Source organism: Patagioenas fasciata, chromosome 6, assembly GCF_037038585.1.
Source record: "Patagioenas fasciata isolate bPatFas1 chromosome 6, bPatFas1.hap1, whole genome shotgun sequence".
Classification (NCBI taxonomy): Eukaryota; Metazoa; Chordata; class Aves; order Columbiformes; family Columbidae; genus Patagioenas; species Patagioenas fasciata.
The window spans coordinates 23,052,910-23,072,171 of record NC_092525.1 but is presented as its reverse complement, the minus strand read 5'-3'; the positions used below and the strand labels follow the sequence as shown (position 1 = coordinate 23,072,171).

Below are 19,262 nucleotides of genomic sequence, written 5' to 3'. Positions count from 1 at the left end.
TAGAATGTATTTTAGCTTTCGTGACATCCAGCAGCTGGAAGAAAATTCCAGTGCTGTGCAAGTAACAAATGTTCCCCAGAGCACAAGTGGAGTACTAAATGGTGGAAAGCGAAAGTGAACTGCAGGATAGGATTAAATACCCTATTTTCCACACACCAGGAACACAATAAAGCAGAAGAAAGCCCTAAAAATCTGTTTGTTCGGTGTAGAAGTGTGTTGATTAAACCAATCCATCAATTTACTTTGTATGAGATGCAACTAGTCTTGTAATAAATGAGTCCCACACAAACCCATGCAATTTCACAAATATTTGTAGCATATACTTACTTTGTGGTCGCAAGTTGGGTCCTGATCCATGAAGCTCTTCAGGAGCATCTTTCTCTTTGCCTGACTTTTCCTGATCCCCAGCTGCTGGCAGACTGGGAAACTCTTGCTGGAAATAACTATTTACTTGAATAGCTGGACCTACACAGCAAGATATACACAAAGTCACAACTTTCTGTAGTCAAAACAGTTCAGAAGGAGATAAAAGCTTGATCATCCTTAAAAAAAAAGATCTTTAAAGCCATATTAATTTGTTGGTAACATAACTCATATGAGTGAAGAGCAAACCTTGTAAAGTATTCACATTTGCTACCAAAGTTGAATTTACTAGGCCAACTATCACACTTGTTGGGGCTGAGAAAAATCCAGAAGCACCAGAGAGCAATAATGGGCAACGGAACAAGACTTAGCACAGGAGTACCTGAAGTTCGTCAGCTCTGTTACCACTTTTTTTTTGCCCCTCCTTCCAGACAGAAATTTCGTTTGTTTTATTCTACAACTATAGCCAATCCAAGAAATGGCAGCTATGTTACTGGAAAAGCCTTTAAGATTAATTACTGTTCTAATAACAAATAATTCTTCAGGACTTTAAAAGGTCACAGATTTACATTATGAGAAGAGTATCAGAACTGTAGCTTTCTTTGATGTCTAAAATCCTTGACATCCTAACTCTGGATTGGCATATAAGACTTCTGTTGCAAATGGTAGGGAAGCAAAATATATAGATTGTCTTCCTCTTTAGCAGCTTTTTTTAGCATTTACTTTGAATTCATTTCCCACACTCCCCCTACACATAATGGGTATTAACCTATTAGGTCAACAGCATTCCAGTGCCAAATCACTGATAATCTTACTGAGGGAAGACTTGTATTCCAATAGTCTGAATAATGCTGTGTTCTCACACCTGTCTTTACTACTGGCTACTATAAGACACACCATACTAGCCTACATGGACTATACGGCAAACTCACAAAAAAGGATCTGAGCATATGCAATCCAAAACCCCCCAACTCCTATGATAAGACATTTTTCTAGTTAACAGGTAGAAAAGCTTTCTCCTATCCGTGAAATAATAAAACACACGGATCCTATTGTTTTGATTTTTTGTTGTTGTTGGTTTGTGTTGATGAAGGTTAAGAGTCAATCAGAATAAACTCTTTCGTCTTTATACTTTCTTTGTAAAGGCGTAACAGTAAATACCACTATTTATCCCTGTGCCTAGAAAACTGCTTTGAATCTTTCAATCTTTATTACAAGTTCACCTACTACAGATCACATTAACTTGTTTCTTGATGATCCCAAGCAGCTACATCCAGGGACTTAAGGGGATGGAAAATCACAGCCACTCTAACCAGGTGGCCTGGCAGGGAAGGGAGCCTCTTTGAAGGTCCTGTGCCATGCAACATTCATGAGTTTTACGAATCTTGAAAAATGTTTTCTGCTTAAGTCTACACAGAGAGAGCAATAATGTTTTAATTGTAAAGCAACAGCATCCTCAGTGATCAGCTTGACAGTGCCTAAGCTATCAATCTGAAATAACCAGATGGTCAGCCAACAGTTCAGAAGTTAAAGAATATAGAGATGTTATTTATGGTAGCAATTAACTCCAACTCTTAGCCAATGCATGCTGCCATTACATTTTGAAAGTCTTCCCTTTCTGCATGACCACCAACAGCATCAGAGAAGAATTTAGTCTTGCCTCACTCAACTGAAGTCTTACAAGAGCATGAGGCAGCAGCTGAACACAATGATGGCTGGCATGCGTTCAAGGCATCTAGAAAAACTAGAAGTTCCACCAGCCAATTGCAGATCAGGAAAGCACAACAAGTGTAATCCAAGTTTCAAACTGAGGAGAACAAGCAGCTGATACCAATTCACATTCTGCATTTCTTCTTGAAACAGCAAACCCACTACTGCATTAATTAAAAGAAATGAGGGAGCACCATCTGGGCTTGGCACACAAGCTGCCACAGTAACTACAACATAATTAGCTAAATGCATTTTGAAGCTACTGAGCCAAATCACTATTTCCTGTGTCACAGAGATGATCTTATCAGCTTATGTAGAAAGGCTGGCAATGCAGATCACTTTCTATCAGTGTTAATTCCCTTTTTTTTAATTCTACAAAACTCCTGCAAAAGCTTAAAGGAGGAGAGTTCCTATATTTGACAAAGGAGAAAACACAAAAAGTTAGAGAGGAGAGCAAGAAGTGGGGAATCTGGAATTGTCACTTCTAATATTTACTGAAAAAAAAGGCAAAATCAGATATGCAATGTTAACAAATTCCAAGTAATGTCTTAGAAGTTAGCTCTATGCAATTCAGATTTTACTATTCATAGGCCTATCCAGAAGAGAGCTGACTTCAACTCGGAAGGCAGAACTCTATTTGATAGCCTCATAAAGCTTGCAAGTCTCAAATTTAAGGAATAAAACATGTTGTAGGTTATTTCCCATAATGGAGACACAGGAATTCCGAGTAACCTCTCACTCTACAAGCAATTAAAAAAAAATGCTAAAGATTTAGCTCTGATCTTACATCTGTAATGAAACCACTCAAACTAAGGTGCGGGGTAATGGAAATAGTTCTCCATCCTTTCATACAATTATGTTAAGAAACCCAAACCACACCTTTAATGCTTTTCCTAGAAAAATACCTCTACTTGAACACTATCACTTTGAAAACAAAATAATCAAGGAATCTTAAAATAAAGGAAGAAGTATTGTTGTAGCAGTAGCAGACATTTAAACAGAAGCAAGACTACATTTTGCACAAAATGATTCAAAATTATGACTAGAATGACCACTAACTGTTTATGGTTCTCCTTCCCATGCCAAAATTGTATGCATTATAACTACCGACTGAGATTTTCCTGCCTCACCACAGCCATGTTCAAGATCTGTCACCACCAATTCCCTGTCAATCCAGAAGAGGTGACTGTGCCAGCCTTTTAAAAGGTAGTCAGACCAGCTGCTACATCAGGCTGGAGCTCACCCAAGTGACAAGGGACCAGCTCACCTTCTGGCCACATTTGCTTCCACAACATTCTTGGTTCCAACCAGCACAGGTCAAGACTCAAACAGCTGCTGAGTCTTGGGATCTCACAGCAGCACTCACAGCCTGCTAGGCCAGTCAAGAACCCCTCCACCTCAAACATCACTTACCATCTTGTCCACCTGGTTTGGTGTTGGCCCATGATTTGGCAACAGGAGCTGCTTCTGGAGGAGCAGGAACAGCAGGTTTTGGCTGTGTCTGCGGCACGTCTGGCTGTCTGGAATGAGAGGAAAAACACTTCTGAATACAAAAGGATGAGCGCAGAATAAGATCATCAGGGTTACCACTGCAAGCAAGTGAAACAAACAAGGTAGCTATGCAGCTGAAGAACCAATAAATAGTTTTCTGCAGAAAAAATATTTTCTTATATAAAAGGAGTCGTTATAGTAACAGTTAAAAATTGGAATAAATTCGCTAATTCTTTCAAGAGTAGACTTCCCAAAGTGCAGAAGAATGAATGAAAATGGCTGGGCAGAAAATGCAGTCAGGCATGAATGTAATTATAACTTTTGAAGTAGCGTACTGGACAACCAAAAAACAATCAATCTACAACTATGGAATCAAATAATTTGGAATAATGTTCTCTTGTCTCAGGAGCTAATAGAGAAAAGCACTTAAAGACCACCATAAACTGAGAGAAGACAAACATGTCTGAAATGATAAAGTAGAAGGAACTGATAAGGAAAGCTAAAGACTTTGTGAAACAAATTTATTGGTATCATGAACCAGATCCCAGAAGTTTAAGTCTACTAAGAATAAAGTCTCAATTTCATCATCTTAACAATGAAGAGGCAGACATAAGCACTCATTTTGTTCAATATAAAAACAGGCATATTCTTGAAGTCTACAGCTTCAGTGATGATGTTTAACTTGTTTCAAGAATAGCTGTTTCTGAAATCTGCATATTCAGATAACTTAAGACTCCAAAGCATTAGTATCTACAGTTCAAGACTTCCAGCTCAGTAGTACTCATTTTTGATATAACAAGAATTACGGGGCAAATCCAGTAGCCCAGCATGACTTAATAAGAAGTCGGTTCCATTTGGGTCCTGTAGCAATCAGTCCAAAGCACTATCTGGTAGTCTCAGAAGGAACATAGAAGGAAACACGATCAAAAAAAAAAACACCAACCAAAACCAAACCACATACACAAAAAACCACCATCACAAAAAAAAAAAATCACTGCCGCAGAGAAACACAGTGGCTTCTCATAAGGATAACTGAATGCAACTTTGCTTCCATAGATTACCAGAAAAATAATAAAAACAATCCTCATCTTTTCTGCTTCCACTTAGTTGTACTTTCTTACAGCTACACATTTTCTAAACAGACTTCGGAAGCTGGAACTTACATGGCTGTACTCTGTCACACAGAAGTGAAACAAGGAACAAGACTGTTAAGAGTTTACTACTTTCACTTCTACTATTTCAAAGCCAAATCCATTCAGAATTTGAGTTATGCAAACACTGTCCTATAGGTGTGTCATTTGATAAGGGAAATAACTCAGCTTGGTGCTAGCTGAATTCATCAAACCAATACACAACAAGCTGCACTATCCAGGAAAAACGGACTGAAAGCAATACCCACAGAAAGTGTGGCACCTTGGAAAAGGAGCAGAAAAAATTTCCATAACCACAGCAGCAACTCAGTCATGTGAACTCCAACACACTGATACAAGAGAAAAAGAATTAAAATTGTAAACTTGTAGTTTCATAAGCTTAAAATAAAAAGTTAAACACAACAGTATACTCCTTAAGTCTAACAGCTTTTCAGAGAGAGATCAAAAATTGACATTTAAATATAGGAAAGTATACAGGGAGAAATAAGGGGACAGCAAGAAGGGAAGAAAATCTTTAGTAACCCTTTGTTTTCACAAGTGCTAGTGACATACGATCAGTGTCTCTATCTTCAAGTGGTTTTCAGAACAATTTATGTCAAAGAACAAACACTTAAAGCCCACTTCTACTTTTGTAGTGAGAATCAAATCCTATTTTCATCTTATATGGCAAAAATTCGCTTTAAAATACTTCCTAATTAGCTTATTGAAAAGTTTTTCTATTTTATTTATTTATTTTGTACAAGCATGGAACAAACTTATCAGATGAAACTGTACTGAGTGTGGAAAATTATACACAGTATACAGCAGTGCATCAATACCACCATCACTTCTAGTTTGTTTATATTACATATTGCGGTAGTGTGAAACAATTGTGTAAAGTTTAAGATACAAATTTTTTATAAGTCCGTAGGATTTATGGCATATACAGCATACTAACCAAACTAAAGTGCAAATATTAAGTATCATTAGGAAAAATAAAGCAGGGATTCACACAAAAGTGTACAAATCAAGAATTTTTTACCTTTCTCTGCCAAGCACCAGCACAACCACACTAAATTTAACAGATTTATGCACACTCTCACAAACTTTCAAGTTACTATTTAATTTATCTGCTGTGTACCTAAGGGTTCCTCCTAGAATTTCAAGAGCATTTTAAGGTGATTAGACTGATTTTACAAATACATGCTATAGCATTTCCTGTAAGTAGCCTTCAAAACTTACACAAAGGCAGCCACCTCAGGTGGTGAACCTCAGATGGAATTAATGATATTGCTTCCAACTTAAGTGTGAAGTTCTGGGGGGTGGGGTGTTTTTTTGGGTGTGTTTTTTCTCTCTACTTTTGGGGAAACTTGAGAGCAATGGCACAGCAAAACGACACAGATCTCATCGGCCACTTACTTTTCTTCTTCGTGCTGTTCCTGCTTTGAAGCCCATCCTGTGCCATCTTTAGGCACAATGTTCACATTAGGGTCATTGCCTTTGTTCTCTGCTTTGAGACTGGGGAGGTTGGCTGGGGGAGGCATCCTCCTTGAAATAGCAACTTTTCCAAGACTCTGTAATCCATGGCGTGCAGCAACTGCACGTCAAAATAGAAAGTACAAGGTAACAACACTGTTTAGCAGGCAGTGTTCATGCAAAGCTACATAAATCAATAAAATGGTTTGCAAGAAACTCAGAAAAAAATAAGAGTATAAGAATTAGAAATTCAAAATTCTTCATAGTTTAATTAAAAAACCAAACCAAAACAAAAAAAACCCAACAGAATTAGAAATACTTGCTTTGGGAGAACTTGAGTACTTTTTGAATAGTGAGTCACTATGGTTAGCCTATTCCGGAGATTAAAAAGAATATACAGCCCCACCTTTATACACAATGCTCAGTAACAGAAAGCTAGAGGAACCATTTAAAAATATGATGCTGATGTCTTAGTATCCTTTTATACATTTTCAAGCATCATTATCTTGCTCCTTTTGGAGTTTAATGTACCTTAATGAGTCCAAGAATACCCACATGGGTCCAGCCCATTTTTTTTCTTCTGCCAGTTTCAGCTGGCAGATGCTGCTCTTGCAAAAACATTGCTACAAATTGCATTTACTCCAGATCACAAGTAGGAAAAGCAATATGAAGCTAACACACTACAGGGAACATTCAACCTACCAACTGATCAATTCAGGTGAACAAATACAAAACACTACTGTAGGCATGTCCTATCATTACAAACATCTGTCTCAACCTTTAGAAATAATATTGTGGCAAACTTTAACACAGTTTGAACAGACCTGCACTCTTTCAGCCCCCCAATTTATGCAGGTATGTCAGATCAAATTCAAAGCCTTTAGAGTGTCATCCCCCCCGCCTAGTTTTCAAATCAATCAGTCATGGAAAAGCAGGCCCACAGTGGCTTTCTGTGAAACATCAGTATAAGTTTCACCCAGTCTTTGACTGCAAAACAGACACAGCACCTGATCTGAAATTGAGCATTTTGTTCTTGTTAATCCAACACCTCCAGTGCTGCAAACATTTTCTGAAATAAAGTGCACAGCTGGGGAATGGCATGTCATACGCTGATAACAAATAGAGACTGCAGCTATAAACCAGTTTTTATTTACCTATACTCCCTATAAGACTGCAAATGCTGCCTCCCTGAACTGATACCCTTGTTTACAGCTAACCAGAAACTGTAATCAGCATTGCTTTCTAGAATTAAAAAAAAACTTGCTGTGGTTAAGTGCTCATATACTTTGCACTCTTAATTAGTACTACAGTAATGATGAAACAGAATGCAAAATTAAATTGGGCTTACTCACCTGTGGTTTTCTGAGTTTCCAGTGACTTTCCCTTGTAAGTATTAAACAGACTGAGTGTTGCATACTTTGTTTTTCCATCCTTTGCTTTTGTACTCTGGCCTGACTTTTCCGACATTTCGATGGAAAATCATCGAGTCTGGTACCTCCTGCTCACTCTTCAAAATTTGCCTGAAAAGAAAAACAACAGAAAAGTAAATCAATTTGACTAAAAGTCAATACTAACACAGAGTTCACAGGACAAATGTGGACAGCATATTTAACACCATTCGCAGTGTTTCATTTAAGCATACTAGAGATGCCATAGAGTACTTTAGCCCCACAAATACCTAGCCTTATCTAACACTATGCAACTTTCAAGTATTTCCACCTCCACAATTTGAATGTCACAAAATCAGTAAGGTCAGCATTTAATTAGTATCAAACACTGTAAAAGTGGTAATTATTGTCCACAATTTCACAGAAGAACCCCACAAGCAAAGTTTACATTAGCAGCTTGCTCCCAACTGGGAAGAACAATGACTTCACCTGCTCCCAAAGCAAAGTGCTGAGATACTATTAACTGTGGTACAGTATTTCTGGATTTTTTTTTTTCCTATTAAAATCATCATGAACTCAGCAACTATAGAAATTAGATACACCAAGTTTTCTTTATCAAAACTGGCAACACAGTATGCTTAGACAGGGAGAGTGAGAATTCTTAAACTGAGAGTTAGACTATTCTTCTTGCAGCAGTAAATGACAGGGCTGTAATGGCAGGTCATCTGTCTCCTTCCTCCTTCCCCCAGAATAGCAGGCCTTCAGAAAAAGAACTCAGTAATTATCAGTGATACTTCACTAGATCTTCTTAGAAGGAACTTGCTAGAGTTGCTGCTCATCAGACAGGAACACAAATGAACACTCACTTGAACAGAATATTAATATATAGTTGATTTATCTTAACAACACTCAAAAGCCCTGTTACCCTCTTTGCAATACCATTTTAAAAATACATTTCCATATGAATTTCAAAATAGTTACGTATGCTCAAATCCTCTTGTGTTTCACTCTAAAAGTAAATCGCAAGAAGCAATTCACCCTGCTCAAACCCTTTGATGATCGACAAACTCCATGGTCAAACTCAGAGCCTCAGAAGATCTTCAAAGGGAACTTGATTCACATGCAAGGCACTAATGTATTAAGAAGAGTCTGCACAGGCAAGCAGTCCAAAGAATAAAACACTTATTTGGTCATTGCAGACATTAACCAATGTCAAAGGATCTGGGAAGTTTCATTTGTAGAGGACGATAACACTGTCACCCTCCTCTGTTCACTACCTCAATTTACAAGCTGTGCTTGAAAAGATTCATAAATGAAAGTGGCAAACACCCTTGGGATGGTCTAGCTTCAGCAAGAGTTGGGCCAGATGCTATTCTATTACAATCCACACAGACAGTCTTCAACTTCATATTGGGCCACACACGTGGCTAAGAAATACATCCTCCCTCTCACAAGGAGAAAGCAACTCCGAGATTTTTTTTTTTTGCCAGATTGGTCAGCATTTGGCTATTTCAACAGTTATGTGTTATGCCAACAGCCATTCCTCATGCTATCCAAAAAAATGAAATACAGGAAAGAAGCAGGGTGAACCCAGCCCACCAGGCAGAACATGTAACCAGAACACAGACCTCAGATAAAGCTGTTAGGCCATCCCTTATCTATGAAAAATACTACATATTGAGGCTGCAAGCTTTCACTGGAAGCCACAGCTCACTACTCAAACACCCTATAGGCACAGGGAAGGAGAGGAGAAAAAGATAGCCTGATATGGGAATTTAGATCAGCTTATCTATGGAGCTATCAATCAAGCAGATTTCAAGCAACCATTCACTCTTCAGACTGCTCCAGTACTTATCTGCAATTCAACAACATGTCAAGCTTCGTCCATTATTATTATTCATGGCCACACAGCTGCTTTCAGCTTGTCTGGAGACCTGAATCCAGGCAGACTAGTTTATCAAGCTGGAGTCTAAATCAGACATTAGGCTCTGCATTAGCCTCTTCTTCTGTGAAGAAAGGCAGTTTATCATGTGTTCTTCAGTAAAATGTCCATGACAGAACCTGGCAGATTCCTTTCCTTCAACTCTCCTGTTACTTGCTGGTCCCAGACTTCTACTTATGGTAAGAGAGTCTACCACAATCATCCTGGAGCATCAAACAGAGGAGAAGGTACTGGGCAGATGATCACCAGGAGCGCATGAGTGGCAAACAAGCTGTTAGGTGTGCATATAACTGTATCTAGTAACACACCATAATGACAATACTTGGGTATGCTCACATGCTCTTTCAAGTGAAAACTCATATACAGTTTTAATTTTCAGCCCAAGCCTCATCCCAGGCCCAGATTTTGTAAACGAGAAGTAGTTTTGCAATGGTGAGCAATCTAGTTGGTAAAAAAACAAAAACAAAACAAAATAAAAAGATGACTCAGGTCATTTCTTGTATCCCAGTTCACCAAAGCAGTGAAGCCCTAACGGATACAGGCAGAGAACGGAGTTTGAGGATGGCTTAGGACAATGTTGAGTTTTAGTCATGCTTTCCAAAGCCTGTATCTCTGGTAGAGATCAAACATGGAAAATCTTAATCACAACACTCTTCTTTACAGAGTAAGGCATAATTCATACTTGGACAAATTGTAATTGTAACAATTATTCTCTCTAGAATATTTGATAGCTTAAAAACAGGAGGTAGCGATCATGTTCACCAATAATGACTTTTTACATCAAATTTACAAAGATGGACTGTGTGTTACAGCTGAGCTCTATGTCTTTTACAGTACTAAAATTCATACTGTTTGACAAGTTGTTCCAAAGTTACTCTACAAATGAAAAGAAATGGAATATATTAAATAATTAGAAATGCACATTTCTCAGTAATCTGACCTGCGGAAAATAAATCAAGCACTGCAAACAAGCCAGTCAATACATTCATATTTAACTAAGTTCAGAATCACAGAACAGTTTGGGTTGGAATGCACCTTAAACATCACCTTGTTCTGACTCCCCTGCAATGGCAGGAACACCTTTCACTAGACCAGGTTGCTTAAAGCCCTGTCCAACCTGCCCTTGAATGCTTCCAGGGATGGGGCACCCACAGCTTCTCTGGGCAGCCTGTCTCAGTGCCTCATCACCCTCATTGTGAAGAATTTCTTCCTTTTATCTCATCTATCTTCTTTCAATTTAAAGCCATTACCCGTTTTCCTACCACTACATGCCCCTGGTAAAAGTCTCTCTCCAGCTTTCTTGTAGGTCCACCTTAGGTACAGAAAGGCTGCTAGAAGGTCTTCCTGAAGCCTTCTCTTTTCCAGGCTGAACAACCCCAACCCTCTCAAGCTGTCTTCACAGGAGAGGTGCTCCAGCCTTCTGATCATCTTTGTGGTCCTCTTCTGGACTTGCTCCAAGAGGTCCATGTTCCTGTTATGTTGCGGGTCCCAGAGTTGAACAGTGTTCCAACTCACAGGAGTGGAGCAGAGGGAGAGAATCACTGCCCTCGACCTACTAGTCACACTTCTTTTGACACAGCTCAGGATACAGTTGGCTTTCTGGGCTGCAAATGAACATTGCTGGGTCATGTTGAGCTTCTTTTAGAACTGATACTGCTTGCCAAGGAAGATACACTTGCAAAATTAGCTTTTAAACCAGGTACTCAAGCCAGGGATGACAAATCCTCCCTCTGAAGAGCCCATCTGGCCCTTATAAACATACCTGCCAGGTCACACATTAAATAAGCACCCAGTGCCATCTAACAACAGCTATACAGAGATACCTGTATGTTTTCGAGCCACATGAAATGTATCCAGTTCCAAGACCTCTGCCTTTTCATTCAAACTTCAGTGGTATATGCTACATTCCCACACATGAGCATTGGAATCATTCCCTCTGTAGAAGCACCTACAAGGTATTTTAACCTAGGACATGTTTAATTTGTGCATACAATAGGTTGGCAAGTACTAGACTCAAAAGCAATTCCCAATTTGCCCTGCTATTTATATTTTTTGTTATTATCAGTAAGGTAACTGTTAGTCTGAACGCTATCAGTCAAATCCCTAAATGCAAAGTGCTGCTGTCCACTAGGTTTAGACTCACTGTCACGTAAGTTAGAACATGAGACAGCTGCACATCCCTGAACAGTAGCCACATGTGAAAGATGTCAGAACTGCTTACCAGAATTCAGTAACTACCATGATAGTGAACAGAAGGACAGGCAGCAGCACAAGCAATAACAGCAGCTGGTTGGGTTCACTGCACTATTAAGTTTAAGGAAGTCAGTATTTCATTTTGAATGACCATAAATTCACTGACCTTCACTGTGGCCTTAATGTTTTAAGGTTAAAATTATTACTGTAATTTCTGTACCAGACTTTTTTCAGACTGCAAATGGTTGGCTCATTTAGATCCTGCAATGAACTCAGAAGCATGTGTATAGACATTAGTACAGTAAGTAGCTGCCATAATTCTAGATATCCTGGTCTCTCTTAAGGAATATTTACTTGTACCCTCTTAGATACTTACAGTTAGTAGAAAAACAAACAGAACACAGTATATTCCAGACTGTAGAACCATATTTTAATAATAAAAACCCAGCAAACAAAACCCCCATACATACCACATAGACCTTTTCCACTAAATTCCTAGCTCTCTTGATCATTTCAGAATTTCCCAAAAAGACTTGTTTAGCATTTAATGACACTAGTTCATATGTCTGTAAACTTTGCATAGTGTTCCATTAGGACCAGCTGCATACTAGAAAAGATCTTGCCTCCACTTTGGAAAAAAGTTCTTATGTGATTCAATAAGGAAGAAAGTATTATGTATTTTGAGGTTGCTTCTGAGGACTGGAGTGGTAGAGAACTTTAAAACATCTAACAACTCAGCAACTCTCATCTGGTTTCCTTCCTTCTCTCCCACCATGTCAATTTCAGTATTTTGTAGTTTTATTTTACATACAAAAAAAACCAGTTTTACACACACGTGAAAACAGAACAGCATTCACTGTAAGCTACAGTATTTTGTTGTCTTGGTGAAGAAGCGCAGACAGACACAGAAAGTGGAAGAGAGATGTGTGAAGTTTAGGTAGAAAGATAGCTTCTTTATCCAGTTTTTGATAGGGAAAGATCAACTCTTCTTATTACAATGGGAAATAACTGTATTCTCTATGTTACTGTCTTCCAATTAATATGTTTGTGTATGTGTTTGAGGTACAGCATACACCATTCCTCACCTTTGGGAGAAATATTACTGTTCCCTGTATTTTTCAGACATACCATCCTAGCTGATGTAAGCACAGACGACCACATGACAAACTCTCTAGATCTATATTTTATATGTTGTATTATTAAACCTCTAAGCATAAGAAGTCCATATTTTTGCACAAGTGTCAAGAGATTTCAGCAATATTACAGTTACCTTTTATGCAGTCTCATCTCAATAAATCCCATATCCCATGCCTATTTAGCTTGAAAGCACGAAGTCAGGACAGGTAAACTGTACATTAGCTTCACAGGATTCTGAACTCTTAAAAGCATTAAGTAAATATTATAATAATTCTCACATTCTCTATTCAATACAGCTGGCATATCTAATCCCTGCCACCTCCACTCCAAGGGCTATATTTTGGCTAAATTTGCAGGATTAGCTGGAATTATTTAAGGCAACACATATCATTCCAGACTCAAACCTGCTGAGGATTTCCTAGGACCTTCAGCTCTTGGTACCTCAAATGCTCATCTGTGAAGTTGGAAACATCATAAAAAACACTCCATGAAAGTTTATTCATAATGGGACACATTAGCACCTCTCTCAAAACAGAAAACAAGAAACAAAACCAGAAGGACTTTTCATAGCCTATTTTGAGCACAGTAAAGAAAGTGGTTAAGGGGCAAAACCATCATATACGAATTTGTAATTTGTATCCAGCCATAACTCTGCTTTTCTTGGAATAGCTTTGTTTCTGGCACACTGAAGAATGTGGTTCTGTTAAGTTTTGGAACTAAACAATACAACCAAAAAAAAATGAAGTTTTTTTGCCTCATGCTCAAAATTGATGTTAGAGGCAGATGTTCCCAAGTTCAGTGTTATTAATTTCAAAAGAGCACTCTTGATCTCTCAAACAACCCTTGTGTGCAAAACCCCATATAAATGACATGGCATTAAAAGGAAAGGTTTCATTTCAACTGTAAGTCTGGCATGATGATCTCACACTTATACCTTTCTAGTGCCCAAAGCATCATTCTGGGACTGAGGTTTTTGGGTCCAATTTTTATAAAACCAAACAAAACAAAGCACCATTTTGGGTATTTGTCCCACTATTAAGAATTCCTAGTAGCTTCAGCATTAGTCAGCTTAATACGTGAAAACAAGCCTCAAAGACCTCCAGTAATACTTAAGTAGAAAAAGGCTCTGTCAAATCAAAGTATCTACTAAGAAAAGCTTCTAAGGTCAGGATTTCCCTCCCCTGCCCAGAGCAATTTGCAGCAGTGTTCGTTGTCAAGTACGTTGTTGCTAAGCAGGCTGAAAATTGCAGTAAAGACTTCAGGGACACTTGACCTTCTATTTCATGTAGCTCAGACATGGTTTTATGACCTACAAGAATAGAAGCTCTCCAGATCTTCAAAGAGTTCTGGGTAGATCCCACTACAACTCATTCTTGACCAAGATCTCTTCTAAGTTTTATTTTCTTATAAAGCCAAGCTAGTATGCATTTCCCTCCCTGTTTTTCTTCACCATCTCTAGATTTTGGGCTCACCAGTCTTTAGCAAAGCCTGAAAGAATGTACACAATGCAAGGACCACATTGTTTCTATAAATTCGGTGGAGGTAGGTGGCTGAACAGAAAAAGAAACCCTTTTAATCACCTTCTCTTCCACACCCATCACCTCAGAGGAAAAACTGTAGCACTACACAACCTATAGAGGAGTATTATTAATGGCCACCAAACACGAGAAAGGGAAGAAAAAAAAAAAAGAGCTTTGCTCCTTACAACCCAAACACTCTGTCATGAGAAGAAGCTGTAGCAAAGCAGGCTTTGCTAGTTCTATTATTCTTCAAATTACTCCCCTTTAAAGCCTAAGAAAGTATTTCCAAAACATTACCAAAACTAGATATGTCAGGTGGAAAACAGATCATGACAGAAGAAAGCCATTTTAGGACACTGTCTCACAAACGCATCTTATGAAAATGCAGTCTGTGGATGCCAGAAATGAGCATCCACAAACATGTCTATATCAGTTTTAAGAGACACCTCACAACAGCCTAAATACAGCTACTAATCTAAGCAATGAAAAACAACCAAAATCAGCCACCCACAAAAAAGTCTACAAAGAAACCAACTTTACCACAAAGCATATGTTATCTACAGAGCAAGCAAATCTTTTGCTGCCTTCAAAAGACTAGAAGGCATCTTGTTGAACTGTTTTCTGTGAGAAATACTAGTCACCAAGAATATGGCCTTCCAACAGAACCACCAGCAACAAACCACAGACATCTCAGGGAAATTCTATTAGGAGTCTCTCAAGCCCAACATGGTACTAATAGCACTGACTAACACTTTAAAAATAAACTTTTAGGACACAACTTGTAGCAGAAAAATATTAACACAGACTAAAATAATCTGTCAGTTCTATTCATTTTTTCCCCAGCGCATTCTTGAGAACAAAAGGAAAAATGAGTTAAGAGCAGCTGGCTGGAGTAAAGAAAAAACCTAACAGGTAAAAGGATAGCAACCATGCAAACCTCAAATTTGTCTCTATCCGCCAATTTGAATATATATTTAACTATATGTGCAAGAATATTTCACTTAACATGCGCAGAAATCATATTCCTGTGGAACAGCCCTGACAAAGGAAGCCTGATCCATAGGATCAATCATGATCGGTATGTCTTTTTAAATGTGCCCATATAACAAGGAATCAAAAGCCATAGATAGGAGAAACTTATACTGGCAATAAAACTGTCAAAAATGCACTAAGTATTTTCATGTGTCACACAGCTTCTTTCATTAGCTAAGATAATTTCTGATACTTGTACTGTTTCTGAAATCTTCTGAAGTAACCTCAGGTAACAGAGAAGTTATGGTTCCCTCCCCTCACAGACAGAATGATGCCAGTACAGCTAGTTAGGAACTCTTGGAAAAGAAAGGACAGTGTTTATCTTACTTAGTTTGAGGATTATTTTTACTGCATGTTTATATTCAGAGAAACATATGAAGCTGTTTGGTATTTTGACAAATACTATCTAAACATTACCTAAGGCAATACTGTTACCCAGAGATTCAATGCTTTCAATGTTTATATATGTTTCTTTCCTCCACATTTTACACCAGCAGCCCCATTGGTCTCCCACTTCCTAGTGCAGAAGAGCAGCTGTTCATCAACACAGCTTTTATACTTCCTTTTGCTTTTTACAAGGACAGAAGGAGATAATGTAAACAGATACTCAAACATAAATGCAAGTATTCTTATGAACAATACCCTGGAATTAGCAAGCACCGCCCTAAAAATTTTATTCAGTTCTCAACTATTGTATATGCAGAAGACATAATACCTCTGTCTATTTTAGCTCTATAATTATGCTTTTAAAGTACTCTCCTGGTTGAAGATTCTTTCCAATTTGATATATAAACTGAGTTTTATCACAAGAAGTGATTCAAATCTAAAATGTACAAAGTGCTATCAATGAAACATTTAAATAGTATAAGACTGTCTACAGAAGGCATGTGACAAATTAACAAAGAACAAAAATCCATGTTTTTGCAATGAATGAAGGGAGCAGGTTTTAAAAGTTAAGGCACCTAAAGATGACAAAACAACTGACTACCTTTTTTTAAAACACTTTGTTGTTGTCATCGTTAAGAGATGCAAAGCAAGTTCTCTTGAAAATAAAAGGTTCTCTCCAACCTCTGTACAGATTTCTTTTGGCTGTGATAACACTGAATGTGGGTCTTTAAATCCTTATCATTTCAGGCAGAATAAATAGTTAAGAAATGGTTCTAAGTTAAAAAAAAAAAAAAGCTGGAAGGACAATGCACTGGCACCACCCCTCTCACTGAAAGAGGCTGATGAACTGAAATTAAGTTTCAGTTCAAACTTCAGACTAAAGCCATGTCTTTTCAATCTATTTAGGTATCTATCTCCTGCTAAAGCCAAAGGGAATTAAGCTCCTCCACAGAACCATACCAGCTAAAGCTCCCACCTTGCAACTCAAACTAGCAAGTGGCTGGTAACTTTCTACAGATAGTTTCACTGTTACCATTCAGAAACTCACCAGGAACCAACAACATATTTAACTTTCACTTTGTAGCTACCAAAATACAAACAAGTTCAAGAAGTAGCACTGGGGTTTCCCACTGAAACAAACAAAATTTGTAAGGAGGCAGAACATAACCACAGAGGAGAGGACCCACGAAAGGAACAGCCACCCCCAGGCAACCAGCAGTGAATGGGGTCTGGAGTACAGACACCTGCTAGCCAGCAGCACATGAACAAAGGGAGCTCAGGACCAACTAACAACCCAGCCCTGCTTTTCTTCCCAGCAGGGAGAAACATTTCATCAGACTACTGGCTCTTATGTCTTTACATGAAGGTTTTAGTTCTTTCTAGTCAGCTTTCCAGTAAATTTACTTCCTCTGTAAAGGAAGGACAATAACTTTGTAAACATAAGTTAAAAAAAAAAAATTCTATTTTAATTGTAAGTATCAAAGTCAAGTGTCAAACAAGGTCAAATTAAGAAACTATCTTCAATGTGTTTTGTATCTTCAACCTTCAGATGATAAAGGCTCCAAAGTTCTCCCTTCTTGCTTGCCACATGAAACACTATTTCCAGATTTTCAGAAGAAAGCAGTAGTTGAACGTAATTCTTGGAATTATCAGAAGATAGATAATGAAAGAGGGTACAGGGATCACCAGCGAGTTTTAACAAAAATGCCTCTACTGTTGCCTACAACTTCTGAGTCTTGAACATAATTACTCATCACTGTACCTCTTTGTTCCACCACTCACACAAAGCCACACATACTCTTCCCCTGAACAACTGAAGTACAGTTGAGTAAATTCAAGAGTAACTATACAGCTTATACTAAATTACGTACACAAGTTGTTCTCTAAAAATCATCCTGCTTAGAATATTTACATCACAATTCTGAACAGAAAATCCAACATTTGCTATGTCAAACAGCAGGACCTTTAGGCACACAATGCTCCTACAGAAATTCTCTCCCATACTTACTCTAGCATTCAAGTACCTTCAAGAAGTGAAATACGCAATGTCTAGACTCAGCCTTAAGCCTCTACTCTTCTACAGAGTCAAAAGAATTGATGACTGGCTTAAAATAGATAGATAGAAGTAATTTCAATTTGGCTTCTGAGCTTAGAAAATTTACTTGGGTCATTTCAAACTTCTTTGCAACATGAGAGATACTTCTTTAGATTAACATACTGATGGAATTTGCATAAAACCAAATAATAAAGACACTGGACTTAAAGGCTGAATTCATACAGCATAGTTGCACATGTCACAGGCACCATAATATTATGGGAATCAGAAACCTCGTATGTGCCACTAGACCAAAGGCATGTTGGGTTCAGCATTCACCCCTACTGGAACGGACCAGAATGATCCCGGTGTAGGCACACCAACAGTAACACTGATCCAGCCTATCTTGCTTCTGTCCTTACAGTCATGATTTGGGAAGGTTGCACTTGTCCCAGATAGCTTTCCACTGATGACCAAAGTAAATGTGGACTCATGCTTAAAGAAATAGTTCTCTGTACATCTGCCAGCAAACTCAAATAGTAATGACTGACAGTGGAATGAGCTTACAATTCTTTTCAGTGCAATTCCCAGTTTGGGTTGAGTCACAACAAAGCACTAATACAAAACTAATCTCACTGATACACGAATGAAAACCTTTCCAAGACTGAAAAGACTACAATCTATATTATATGAGAAGAACACACATATTAGACTAGAATTTTACCAGTGGGGTATAGTAACCACATAAAACAGTATGACCTTCATTGGTATTACAAGCATCTAGTGTTTCACTCACTTGTTCTACATAAACCAGACTAGTGCAAAGAAACTTAATACTACCACCACATATAAAGTAAAAATGACAGACTAATAACTACTAATAAGTGTACTGGATTAGAATAATTCTTTCAAGTACGAGCCCATTTTCAAGTTATTGAAGTACATTTAAGCAGATTCTTTGCCAGAAAGGATTTTTCAAGATACTCCAAGTAGAGACTGACAGTGCGTGCCACACATAAGTCAGAACTAGCGCACCATAAAGCTAATGTGCTAACACAACACAGCTATCTTGCCATGTTCTGAAAATCCTGAAACATCACTTACAAAAATTTAAATGTTTTGCAAGATTATGAAATACATTTCAATTAAAAATGTGGTGGTTGTTTGTTTTTTTTTTTCTGAAAATGCAAGATCCAAAACTTCTTTGCAGCTCACATTTAAGGCAGGCTATTTTATTCCTTCTTAGCCTGACAATTTCTTTGCAAGTCTTTGTTTGTCACTAAGCATTTATTTTTTTGCAAGACAGATTTTTGATTTTCCAGTTTCACGCAGTTGGTTAAGAAACTTTTTAAAACTGCAAATTTTTAAGTGTGGCAGGAGTTTTGAAGTGCTGGAAGGAATCCAGAACTAGAAAAAAAATAAGAACAATTTCTATACAATTAAATAAGCATCATAATG

At 38.0% G+C, this 19,262-nt stretch overlaps 1 protein-coding gene across 13 annotated transcripts in view; it reads right to left on the bottom strand.

The window, feature by feature from the left end:
* The window catches only part of PRRC2C (proline rich coiled-coil 2C), a 70,739-nt gene that overhangs the window by 44,238 nt on the left and 7,239 nt on the right, over positions 1 to 19,262 (bottom strand). For all 13 annotated transcript variants that reach the window (XM_071810245.1, XM_071810249.1, XM_065841708.2 and 10 more), the window contains exons 2-5: positions 7,523 to 7,690; positions 6,114 to 6,291; positions 3,487 to 3,593; positions 328 to 465 (exon numbers count right to left, since the gene is read on the bottom strand). In XM_071810245.1, coding sequence (XP_071666346.1) covers positions 328 to 465; positions 3,487 to 3,593; positions 6,114 to 6,291; positions 7,523 to 7,637 — 538 coding nt within the window. In that variant the 5' untranslated portion in view covers positions 7,638 to 7,690. The remainder of the gene's footprint in view (positions 1 to 327; positions 466 to 3,486; positions 3,594 to 6,113; positions 6,292 to 7,522; positions 7,691 to 19,262) is intronic.